The sequence below is a fragment of the Monomorium pharaonis genome, chromosome 7 (assembly GCF_013373865.1).
Source record: "Monomorium pharaonis isolate MP-MQ-018 chromosome 7, ASM1337386v2, whole genome shotgun sequence".
NCBI lineage: Eukaryota > Metazoa > Arthropoda > Insecta > Hymenoptera > Formicidae > Monomorium > Monomorium pharaonis.
The window spans coordinates 4971710-4985479 of NC_050473.1; the positions used below are offsets into that span (position 1 = coordinate 4971710).

The 13770-nt window shown below is 27.5% G+C and overlaps 2 protein-coding genes across 2 annotated transcripts in view; one reads left to right on the forward strand and one right to left on the reverse strand.

The window, feature by feature from the left end:
- Nucleotides 1-12812, forward strand: part of LOC105832902 — a 25356-nt gene extending 12544 nt beyond the window's left edge. Inside the window, exons 6-19 of the mRNA XM_036289336.1 lie at nt 1819-2081; nt 3461-3644; nt 4774-5013; nt 5165-5255; nt 6545-6786; nt 6863-7037; nt 8174-8445; nt 9375-9486; nt 9564-9650; nt 9715-9849; nt 10789-11063; nt 11711-11835; nt 12458-12613; nt 12722-12812. Of these exons, the coding sequence (XP_036145229.1) occupies nt 1819-2081; nt 3461-3644; nt 4774-5013; nt 5165-5255; nt 6545-6786; nt 6863-7037; nt 8174-8445; nt 9375-9486; nt 9564-9650; nt 9715-9849; nt 10789-11063; nt 11711-11835; nt 12458-12613; nt 12722-12807 (2443 nt within the window). The 3' untranslated portion in view covers nt 12808-12812. The remainder of the gene's footprint in view (nt 1-1818; nt 2082-3460; nt 3645-4773; nt 5014-5164; nt 5256-6544; nt 6787-6862; nt 7038-8173; nt 8446-9374; nt 9487-9563; nt 9651-9714; nt 9850-10788; nt 11064-11710; nt 11836-12457; nt 12614-12721) is intronic.
- The window catches only part of LOC105835489 (sodium/potassium-transporting ATPase subunit beta-1), a 42449-nt gene that overhangs the window by 9003 nt on the left and 19676 nt on the right, over nt 1-13770 (reverse strand). The gene's annotated exons all lie outside the window — the stretch shown is intronic.

Sequence of the window (13770 nt, forward strand, 5' to 3'; positions counted from 1 at the left end):
AACGGAATTAACACTTACTCATTTTACAAGTACACCCATAAAAAAAGTAAACGAAGACATTGCTTCGTGTGTGTTTGTGGTCACACACAAACACACACACACACACATTTAAATTTTTGTCTACAAATTATGGATTTTCTACTTACCGACATTAAAAAAAATTTTTTTTGAGTCGCCAAAAATCCTTGCATGTTTTTTTTCACTAAATGAAATTTCCAAAATTTGAACTAAATTGGAGATTGGTCCGTTTCGGACCTAAATTATTTGTACATATTTTTATGTCTGAGTTTGTCAGGTATTAAAAAAATTATGATAAACATTTATAAAAATATTTAAAATAAATATTTATACCATTATTATCAAAGAATATAAAAAATATTTCAAGTTTATATACCACTAGACACCACAGACGCGTGCTTCGCGCGCGCTACTTAACTTTTTATTTTTTACCTTTTAAAAATAAATTACAACAATAAATGTATAGATAATATTTATACAAATTTGACAGCTGTCAAAATTCAATTGCAATGACAGCTACTCTTGCAACACGAAGTAAGCGCAGCGAGAGAACCAATTGGCATCGCGGAAAAGCGACAACAATGATCTTCGAGAAATGCGAGCAATCGACTTTACATGCCTTTTTTTAGATAGGATAGGATAGGATAGGAAACTTGTGAAAAATGATAACAAACTTTTACTTTTTTAAATTAAAAAAACCATGTTTGGTTTTCATGCGATACAAAATGTTTTCACACTTAACAAATCACTTTCGTCTAGAGATTCTTAAAGTGTAGTTATAAAAATCTAGTGTAGTTATAAAAGTCTTTGTAGTTATAAAAATCTTTTTATAACTACAAAAAATCATTGTTAACTTTTTGCCTTTATAAATTTCTTTAAATAATCAATACAATTATTAGTTTTACCTTCACAAAATCAATTTTTAGAACATTGATATTTTGAGGAAAATTAGTTAACAAACTCTTCTCTAAATATTTAAATGAGAAAAACTTATTCTAAGTCTCCTCGAAATATCGAGGCTTATTTAATACACGAAGAAAAAAAAATTGATTCAACAAAATGTGTAGTTGTGGGCTGCTAACTACAGATATACTCAATACAATAATATATGCTATTGCAATATCAACATTGTACTTATATTAACAGCAAATATTATTATATTTGACTAGTGTAGTTACCAACCCGCAACTACACATTTTATTAAATCATTTACTTTTTTTTGTGTAGATATAGCAACGTTGAAGTTTTGCGTAATGCTAAAGTAACTCAACCGTTAAAAAAAATTTGTGAGTTTATAATGGAAACATCTTAAACAATTATAATTATTGTTATATTAAAATAATAACTAAGGAACAAATAAGATAAAAAATTAACAAATTGATAAATATAATTACAACTTTTTATATTGTAATTAGTTTATTTACTAAAACAAATATACATTTTACGCTTTATATTTTATAAATAATAAAATGTATCTCTTTTTCTTAGATACAGAATTTATAACTTGGCTACATGTATGTACACTGTCCGACAACAATTCATTCCTAGGCACCTTTTCGCGCTGTAAGAAAAACGTAGACTTCTTTCGATCTAATAACTATTTTGCAGGGATCAATAATAAGGTCGATAAATATATCCAATCTGCCGCTACCGGTTGGTGGCGCCGTGACTATTTTTTACGTTCCCCTTATCACGCAAAGGATGCCTAGGAACGAATCGTTGTCGGACAGTGTATATACATGTAATTTTTATAAGAATACTGAATGTCTTACAAAACAATAATTCTTAATCGATATTCAGGGCCATAATTAATTCACATGGTATCAAAGGGCAAGTTACGGCGATCCAAGAAACACCATTTAATCCAACGTGGATCAATATTTCGTTAACAACAATAAAAGATTTGGAAGTTAGATTACGATATGCCACTAAAATAGCATCTTACAGGATTCACGAGTTACCACCAAGAGCAAAAAATGTTGAAGTTACTGTTAATCCATGTTTAACTACTAAAAAATTGTTCAATCCTTTAAATATTAATGAAGAAACTACACCACCTGCAGGTAAATGAAATAAGATTACTAAATAATCATAAATAAGATTACTAAATAATAAAGATAATATTTCATGGCTCTCATTTACATTTTGTAGAATATATTATACACACACAATATATATAAAATAGAATTTTAATACTGTAATTTATACACTGAAAAAAAGAATGTTGAATAAAAAAAAAAAGATTACTTGTTTCAATTAAACGTCGACGTCACCGGCTGTCACAAACATTATTTAGTTAATTCTAATTAAACTAGTGTTGTTGATTTATATTTTGTTTCGTGCAATAGAAAATTTAGTTGAATAAAAAGTATTTATTTAATTGCATAAATACAAAATTATTAATTTTATATTAACGTAAGTACTTATTTATTTGAGAAGAGTAAATATACAATTGACACAATAATATTTTTCTAATGCAATTAAAATAAAAATTCTACTTAACAAAACAAAAATGAGAAGTATCAATTTGATTAATAATGCTATTGAATTAATAAAATCAATTTTAATTACACTGATTTTGTTGATTCAACTTCTTTTTTTCAGTGTAGATTAGCAAAACTACAATCAACTTATCAAATAACTATTTCAATATGAAAACTTCGAAAAAGAGATCATATTAGGCATGTTGAGATATCAAAACATGTAAGGGTAACAAAATCCCATGCTATTGTTTAATTTTGTATAATTCGAAATGTGTATAGCCAAATAAAATATTAAATACAAAAAAAAAACTCAAATGCACATATATTCATGTGATAATACGTAAAAGTTTAAAAAGAATGAGGAAGTGTGTAATTTAATTAAAGTATACCTGGAAAAAATTGGAATTGTTACCTGTGCGTCGAAGGATGGTCCTTGAGTGACTTGGATCCTCATGAATTGACAAAGTTAGCCCGTCGGTAATTTTGAGAGAGTTACCATATGAATATGACGGGAGCGCCCCGATTGACCAAGTTCCAATTGATAACAACTTTTCTAATTGGCGGTCCAACAGAAAAACTCTAAGCATTTATTGCTGTAAATGATTGTGGTCAATTGCAACGTGGTCAATCCGGATTCTCGATATGGCAACTTGATATGCATGTGACACAGCACGAGTGTGATAATGAAGAGAAAAATGTGAAAAAATTATCAATCGTGCAGAAAATATTTCTATACGACTATTCCTACACGTTTGATCGGTGCGGTAATGCAGAGTTATTTACGAGAAAACTGTCCCGTGAGAAATCAGCAACTTTCTACGCAAAAAAGAACCAGTTTCAACGAGTAACAAAAAAGACTCGTAAAATTTAAAACAAAAAATTGATTTGCAAAATTTAAAACAATTTAAATCATACAAATAATACTCTTTTTTTAATTACTCCATAATTGAATTGTATAGGTCTCGGTACTCAAGACCAATATGCTATTGGTGATTTATCTGGAAAGCTTCAAGATCGGAAAGAAGGATCATATCATAATGATATTTTACCTGGAAGTGCTAAACTTAGTGGAATTTATTGGGATACATATCTACCGCTTTCTGGGATCCACAGTATTGTTCACAGATCTTTAGTTCTTTACAAGTAATTGATTCATGACACTACACAGAATGAATAATTTTAATACATTACCTTATTTATTTAATTGCTTCTCTTATTAAAAAAATATTTTATGTAAATATTTTATAAAATTTTAAAGGAATTTACATTGCAATATAACAAATTTATGTATAATATAATAGAGTTTGGACACAAGCACGTGCAAAAAGAACGTTTTTAATAACACATGCTTATTATATAACTTGATTTTTTAGCTATTTTATGTTATTCAAGATGTTCGACAATAAGTTGAAGAAAAGAAAAGTGTTTAAAAAAGTGTTAGTTTTGGTACCCGCGCGGAAAACAAATAAATCGTAAAAAATTATTGTTTGGGTCCTCAATAAACAGAAAATAAAAATTATTTGTTTTAGAAGTAATGAGAACATTTTTATAATGTTTCAAATACGTTGAAAAATGACATTACCTAGATAGCTAACAATATCTAATAAACATCCGACTTGGTTTTCATTTTGTTCAAATGTCCATGAACATAATACAAATATTTTTAAAACATACATTACTAGACGTTTAAATATATTCATATTTAAATGTTTTAAATATTTTTATTTGAATGGACCCCAATTGCTTACAAATTAAGTCCCAACAGGATTGATTGCCAACAGACCGTTTACCAACAAATCTCTTGCGTACAAAACTTTTTACAACAAATAAATTGCTTACAACCTCTTTTGTGCACAAATAAAAAATTAAAAGATGATGTACATTTGCACATACACATTCTTACACACAAGTTTCGTTGTACACGTAATATATTAAATAAAGTTGATTGCCCATATACGAACTCTTTTACACACAAATAAAAAATTAAGGTGGTTCTCCGTTTACAATGACATAACACAAACATGACATAAACATAACAACAGCGTGTACATATATACAAAAGCAACATGCCCGTTACCAAGCTGCTCAATGCATGTTTTTCGCGCTCGCGAGCGTGAAAATTTTATTATATTGCGAATTTTTATCTGCTGTAACTCGAAAACGGCACCGTTAGAAGTCCCTATTTTTTATATAAGGTTGTCATTATAGCTTCTTCCATTATATATATTAAGAGTTTTTTTTGTAATGCATTTATAAAATATTTTCTTGTTAGATACAATGAGACTGATAATACAGGCATGATTCCGTGGGTATGTGGCACGTTCACACTTTATACACTGCATACCAATTGGCAAATGTCGATGAATACAGCGGAAGTGATATTTAGATATCCCATTGTTGGTCGGATACTTTTCCGACAACCTAGAGACGAACCCGAAATGGACACTACTATAATAATAGAGTACCTCGTTCATGCAGATGGCAATATAATAAATAATACTGCGAACCATAGGTAAAAAAAGATCTTGTTTTATAAAATAATTTTAGTTATTTGAATTTATTATATAAAGAAATAATTTTAAATAAACATAATTAAATAAATAATTTTATACCATAAATAACGTGTGTGTGTGTGTGTGTGTGTGTGTAATTTATTTATTTAGATGGATGATACATGAGAATTCACCGGGAAAAGACTTTTACAACTGGACAGGTCGATGTTTGAGTACCGGATTACCTTACAATCCATATAAGGTATCAAAATGTTAAGTTTTTAATTTTACAATTTTCTGATTTAAATATTTAAAAAATTACAAACTAAGAAATTATACTTTTTTCCTCAAGGCATATTATGTAAATATTGTACAATAATGGTATCATACATTGAAGAAAATTTTGGAATAATTGTATAAAGATGATAGCCAGAAGGTTTGTTTTGTTAAAATAAAATTTAAATATTTATAAAAAATTAGAAAAATCTGTTTGAAGTATAAATATTTATTTTATAATTCAATTATATAATTTAAAAACTGTTTAATATTTTTCATTTAAAATTTAATTGTACGTAATATTTTATGTTGCAATATTTCTATGTTATAATTTAAAAATAATTATGCCTTTTAAATATGTAAGATGTGCTAATAGAAAAAAAAACATCATGACGTAGCAAATGTAGCTTAAAGATATCTTTAAGTTGTTTCTAAGGAACAAGGAAACCTCCAAAAATGTTCATATATGATTTTTAGTTTTTAATATGTTGTACATATTAGGCTAAAAATAAGGGACACATTTTTTTTGTACATGCCTTTTCGCTTTTAGGGAGATAAAATATTTTTTTAAAGACAATCGTTATTTTTCTTTCAAAACAGATATCATTAAAATTATAAGAAATAGAAAAAACGTTCTAAATAAAAGTTAAATAATTTAAAAACCACTTTATAATAATAATTTTCAAAAAACTAAAAAAAATTATAATAATTTTTCCACTATTTAATTTCTTCAAAAATTTTGAATTTTTTAAATGAAAAAGTTAAATGTTACTTTAATACAAATTTAATGTCATATGATAAAGTTATTTTTTGATATAGACATCATTTTCAAAAAATAATTATAACGCCAATATACATGCCATTTATACTTATCCATTGTTTTAATTCGTCATACTGAAACGGATTCGTTTCATATCATATTTGCTATGCAAAAGAATGTTGAAAACTAGACTGCAATAAGAATTGCAATATGCGTAATTTTGTTTTATTTCAATTTTTTTTATTTCAAATTCTTAAATTTATGTGTAACGTATGTTTATAAATAAAATATTTTTAAAAAATTATTATATTTATAAAAAATATGATCTATTCCAAAAAAGTAAAGATGTGTCAAATTTTTTAGCAAAAGTCCAATTGTATAAAATTTTCTTCCTTGAAATAACTAAGCGTAAGCATTTCATATTATTTTGTAGTACATTAGATATTCATATTACTTATATATAACATATGCATGCATGTATGTAGGATATTTCATTTTCTCCTACAACATTTTAGATAGACTGGAATTCGAGCTCCTGTTTTGCTACAGAACTCTCGTTGTGTCGCTTGGGTGATTTAACGAGACATAGGACACTTGAAATTGCTGGAAGTAAAGTCAATGCTTCAGAATTAACTCGCAAACTTTTTACGGATACGATGTTATCTTTATCGGGAGTTCACACATTATTTGGCAAAAGTTTAGTTATTTATGATGATCATGGTCCAGTTGCGAGGGGAAATCGGTTGGCTTGTTCCATGTAATAATATAATAAACGTGCAATGAATTAGATTAAACTACATTTTATCTTATAAACAATATGATTATATGTTTAGTATTGATGGTGTTTACCGACGTAAAGCGGTTGTTAGAGATTGGTTCGGTAATGGCGAACAAGTAACCCTAAGGGGAAAATTAGAGTTTCTGCAACAGACCGAATACGATGTTACCAACGTGGAAGTATCGCTCGAAGGGCTTGACGGAAAAATGAGCGGATATCATGTACATATGGTAATATTAATTGCCACGTATAAAGATTGTGTGTAGTACCCAGATAGCAAATATTAACAATATGCCGATAACATACCAGCAAATTTATTTTACAATTTCCTAGAAGAGTCACTGAGATTGTATTAAATTTAATTTCTATTAAATTGATATGGCTTGCCAATATAGTGTAACGGCAGAAATGCAAAAGTTTATAGGCATGTTAAATAGCATGTCAGATTGTTGTTACATCAAGCATATTGTATTTGATTCATTTGATAACAATCTTGTAAATCGCACTAGTGATTAATATTTTTGCAAATAATTTCGAAACTTATGCACTCATTTGCGGCAACGCACATGTGTGTCAACACACACACACACACACACACACACACACACACACACACACACACACACACACACACACACACACACACACACACACACACACACACACACACACACACACACACACACACACACGTATATACATGTGTATATATATATATATATATATATATATATATATATAATATTGTATATATAAAATATATAAATTGAGCTCCTTTTAGAATAAATAAATAAAAGTTTGCTACATTAGCAATCTTTTAATTTTATCAATTTATTGTTATTTGTATAAATCAAGAATAGCTTTTAATATAGTAGACATGATATTATTCGTATTATATCTTATTGTAATAATAGATGGAAAAATAATATTATTGTGACATTGTTGTCATATTACATATATTATATAGAATACTTTATTCACGATATTTTCCTAGCAAACTGATAATATAACCGCAGTATAATTTCTTATTTAATAATATAATTGTATTATATAGTACAATATATTGTATGTAGCATTATTTATACTGAGTCAGAAATTGTAACATTTATTTTATATTAGTATCTTTTTCAGCAAAACTATATTTGTATATATTAGAGTGAGTTTCGATTGCTTACATTCCGGATTGCCTACAGCTTCGTTTGGATACAAATTTTGCAGAAATCCCGGATTGCTTACATTCCCGATTGCCTACATTCCGATTGCCTACATCCCGATTGCTTTGTTAGACATTATTGCGCACACGTACGCACACACAATATTTTATATCTATACTAATACAAATATTATTATACACAATATTTTATAGGCATCTGTACAATATGGTTTAGAATTTCCATGCGAGGAAACATCGCTTTACGGACACTGGAATCCATTAGGTGTCAATATAAACAATATACCAGCAGCAGAAGAAGGTACGTTGGATCAATATGAGTCGGGTGATTTAAGTGGAAAATTCGGCACCTTGGATAATAAAAAAAGATACATGATGGCGTACAACGACACAATGCTTTCTCTATTTGGTCCGAGAAGTATATTAGGACGTAGTATAGTGATTCATAAAAAAGAAAAAAAATTAAGGTAAGTAGTTTTAATAATAAAATGTATAATGTAGAAGAATTTCTGAGATTTTAAAATAGATTTGAAATTTCAAATTAATTAAAAATAAAAAATAATTTCTCATAGCATTAATTTTATAAGAAGATTTTAATCTTTCATATTTCATGTATAACAATTCTGAAAAAAAAACTTACTAAATGTCATACGAAATGTTGTAACAAAAATGTTTAGAAAATTTGGTAATATAAAATGTTGCAATACAAAAGGTTTGTATTATAAAATCTATCACATACAGTAAATTTGAAAACATCCAAGCAAAACAAAAAAAATCATCATAACATCTAAATAGTTTCAAAATAATTGTTAATTCTTCGCCTAAATACATTTTCTTAGAATTCATGATCTGGTTCAAATAGCTAAGTTTGTCGAAAGTAGATCATGCCAAATGCCTACTATCAACCATTGTCAGCAAAAGGCTACAAATTGCAGAATCTGTAATATCAGAAGATATCGGCAAATTGCCATCGAAAATATGACAAAGCTTGATTGATTATGTTATTCCAATAGACTGACAACAGCAATCGAGCAATATTTGCAACTTCTGTTCGATTTTTATCAATCTGCTGTCAGATTGCTCGCGTGTACAATTCTTGCTCGATTTCTGTCACTAATCTGCTGCCAAATTCTGTGAACAGATTCTGTTAGCAAATCGTAAGCATATTGCTAAAATAACAGATACCAGAAGCCATAGGTAATCAGAGTAATAGATTGATACAATTATATGTGTTTTGTATAATTAGACCATGATTCGAATAGCAATAATCACACTAATAAATTAGATAATAGTTAATTTTTTTTTATATTTGGGAATCATTCAATGTTTTTTTTATATCTTGTGTACTTTTATTTCACTTTTTTTATAGCACTGATATCTCATCTCTCACGTTTAGATGGGCGTGTTCCACTATAGAAAGAGGATATTCTCCAACCGATGCCAGTGAGTTACATGCTATAGCATCGTTTCATCATCCACAAGGTTTCGTATACGGTTATATAAAAATGGTAATTTGTCACATAAAAATTTTATATAAAAATTTTACATAAAAGATATACATTTCTGAGACAATATACAATTACAGACCCAACTTGTTTATAAAGATGGTAGCCAAAGTGAGACGATAATTGAAGTAAATTTACGACATCCTGGAAAGCATGATCGCAATATCGTAAGAAAAAAAAAGTTTATTTGATATATCTAACGCATATTATAAATTGTATATTTAATTTTAGACAAAAAATCACAATTGGGCAATATACGTAAACCCCGTGGGTGTAGATGCAGCGGTAAAAGTAAAGGACACTCGGTGCGTCGCAGCAGGATACACGTGGAATCCCTATTTTACACAATTAGCCGATCCGTTAAACGTAAATATATTATTGATTTTTGAAGATTATTTTTTAACTTATTGTTAGTTAATACAATAATATCTAAGCACAGAAATTATATCAAATTGACTGAAAAATTGCCCTTATAAAAATGTAATACTGTTCAGTTTTATAAGGATGATATTCACAAATGTATATGAACTTTTCGAAAATAATTATAAAGCGATGTTCGAGAAGTATTTTTAAATTTAAAAATGTCTCAACTCTCAAACAATAATTGTTAAAAATATTAAGTTTTATCTCAATGATGATTCTTATCTAGAATTTGATTTGGAATTTGTGTCATCTAACTAAGAATCAGAAAAAAGTATAGAAAAAAAGACTTAAGTCTTTGAAAGTTGAGATTTCAAGTTTTAAAATGTCTTCAGGAACATTGTTCTATAATACTGTCCGACACTATTTTTGCAACACAAATGCGGAGTCATTTTCTACGTATTTTTGCCTTCTGAATACGAATTCGTCATTAAAATTTGATTATCACGTCATAATTTTAAGATGCTATCAACTAATCACAGAGCCGTATTAGCATCTTAAGGCAGTATTTAAGATGATCTTAAATATAAGACCCGACTATGAATACCAGCCTACATAATATTGCGCCAACTCGTATTTCTACTCCAGCAATTATTTCTTTCATGCTCGATAGTTTTTTTCTATCTAGTTACCTTTTTGTTTGTCTTACAAGTCTGTCGCGTAGGTTCGTGCCTCGTGTTAATCTCGCGCTATGTAATATTCAATAAATATTCTTTTTATTTATGCGTACATGGACATTTATTTAAAGTAGCCCAATATTAGAAATTTAAGAAACAAAATTTCTTGTAATAAAAATTTCACGATTTTTTATTTTAAAAACTCCGTTTTTTACTGTGGTTAAGAAAAAATGTACTTATAAAAATAATTATTTTCTTTTATTTCTAGAATGATCTTTATAAAAAAGAATGCGGCCCAGATTTACCACTTAGATGTTACGTTGGCGACATATCATCTCGTTTAGGACCCATTAATATAGGAGAAAAACGACTAATATTTACAGATTCAAATTTTCCTCTTGGTGGACCGATATCCGCAATGGGCAAATCCATTGTTATTTTCGATAAAGATTTTAGTGGCAACAGATTCGCTTGTACAAATATTGAGCCCGATAACAATATCGTAAAATATGTAAATATTAGGAAACCACCGCGATTTGTGGTGTAAGTTATTTATTTATAAAATAACAGTAAATATTAAAGGGTAATATTTATACTGATCTTATTTTTAAGAGCGTCTTAGTGTAATCTTAAGGCTCTATTACCTGAACTATCAAAAACTTCAGTATTTATAATCTAAAAAAACATTTTTTTTTAAATTAATACAAAATTTGTTCGTAAACGTATATGTATGTATTACATTTATAGCACATACTTATCACAAAAATGTTTGTAGAAAAGCGATTGTTTTAAAACTCCTAAACGTTGAGATACGCCGACAAAAAATATGGGTTATATTTTTTATGCTTTATATCATAGAATCTGAAACGTATCCAAAGCTCTTTAAAATTGATGAACACTTCCGACCATTCCCTTGTCAGTAATCTTATTGTAGTTAATTATAATATAGTATAGTATATTATAGATTGATTATAATATAATAGATTGATAATATAATAGATGGATGTAATATAATAGATTGATTTCATATCTATTTTTAAATACTTTTATTTAATAATGTATATACTTTTACATTTTTAAATATATTTGATGTACATTTTTTATTTTTTACTTGGTATATATTTGTAAGATAGAATTTATCGTAAATAAGAAAAAAGCATTTTACTCTATGTTATATCTTCTTTTTGCAGAGCACAATTCTTAGAGGAAGTAAGAAAAGTGATGGGTATTCCTGAGTGGATGTTGTCCATCGATAATCGAAAGACTAAGATATTACATAATGGCGCATGCATACAATTTCTTTTACATTTCAAAGGTAAGGTTGTTACTTGTTGGTTTTAATAAACAAATTTTTTTTTTAATTAACATGACAGGCAATAATAATATATTTTCCTTTACTTCTTTTTCAATATGAATCATCTGTAAAATGTTAGTATGTTATAAATATATGAAGATTCTTAGAAGCCTTTCACTTTGATGTAAACCGTTTTTTATCAATTTATTCAAATATTTTATGTCTTTCATAAGTCACAACATACATGTATAAAGCGCGACAAAATATATAAAGATAAGATGATATTATTAATTTAATAGATACATCTTAATGTACTTTTTAGTTTGTGTGTAAACTGTCAGTTTCTATTTTTTTAATTGTCCAAACAAATCATCTTTTTATCAATATATTATTTTATTAATATATTGACAAAATACAATGTATAATATACAAGAAATAAGAGTGGAGACTTATATTGGTATTGGTAACTTCTTTTTACTAATTTTTGCAAGAACCCATTAAATATTTTCATTACAAAATGAAACTTTTGTATGTATTATTTATGTAATTTTAGGTACTTTTTTACAGTGCATGTCAGTACCCAGTTTAATTTTGTTTATTATTGTTAATTAATTATATTTTTATTTCATGATTTTGTCTTCAGGTCCAATTGCTAATAAATTGGAACAAGACTTTAGTAGGCTTATGTCCATTGGCAAACTCGAAACTCCTAGTTTATACATTCCCGGTTATATACCAACAAAAAGAAAGAATTCATTGGGACATCGACAGTGCGGTGTACGCGATCCGGATGACAAAAGTAATTTATTTCATTTATACAATAAGTAAATAATATTACAGTTAAAAGGTAAATCAAAAATAATTAGTTCATAATTGAAATTAATATTATGATTAATATTTATTACAGACTTCAATGTTCGCCGTAGTGCATCTGTCTTATTGTCAGCGGATATATTTGTAATATTCCTAGTAATAATAAATAAGATAATATAATTTAATATTAAGTCTGATAATAATTTCACACATGAAATTCCGTTTTCTTCCCCCAAAAAGCATATAAATATAAAAAAGAAGTATTCAGAGCCACGTTTATAAAATTTACATCCAAGAACTCGTGACTTCAAACTTCTTAATCAAGCCTTTCTTTTTATTCCTAATAAATAAATATTAATTATTTAATTTATGTAGAAAATTGATATTGCAACTAACAATAAATTAAACAATAATTATTTTTATGAAATAAATATTATAATTAATATTTGTTAGAAACTTATTAAATAATTAACATTTTAATATAAATTAGTAAAACTTATTTAATATATATTAGTATAATATATATTTAAAAATGACAAATATTTGAAATATTGGCATGTAGTACTTTGGTATTTTAATGCCAATTTTGGCATTAAAAATTTTATAGGCATGTAGTATTTACTAAATGTAGTCGAATTCCACAAAAGAATGTATGGAAACGGCTAGTTTTAAAAATATTTAACTTTTAATAAACTCATGGTTTTTTTCATTAATTTTTTTAAATAATAAGAATTTAGAAAAATACTTCAAATAAAAGTTGTAGATCTCATCGAAATACAAATTTTATGTTCTATTGATTTTTGCCATAAAAACAATAGTTTTTGGAAAAAACGACGTTAAATGTTCAAAACTTCATAAAACTCACCTAACATAATTCAAGTTTTATTACTTAGATTTATTAGTTAATACCGGAAGCGGGAAAGGAGCAAAGTCAATGGTGTACCACATGTAGAAATACACGTACATTCTTGAATAAAAGGGGCAGTTATTTTTAGTAGCCACGTGCTTAAGATATCGTACTACAAACCGAGAGAGAGAGAGAGAGAAAGAGAGAGAGGGGGGGGGAGAAAAGAAAGTTTAGTTACGATAATAATACGTTCAATATTATTGTTTTATGGAGATTATTAATAAAGTAAATACAAC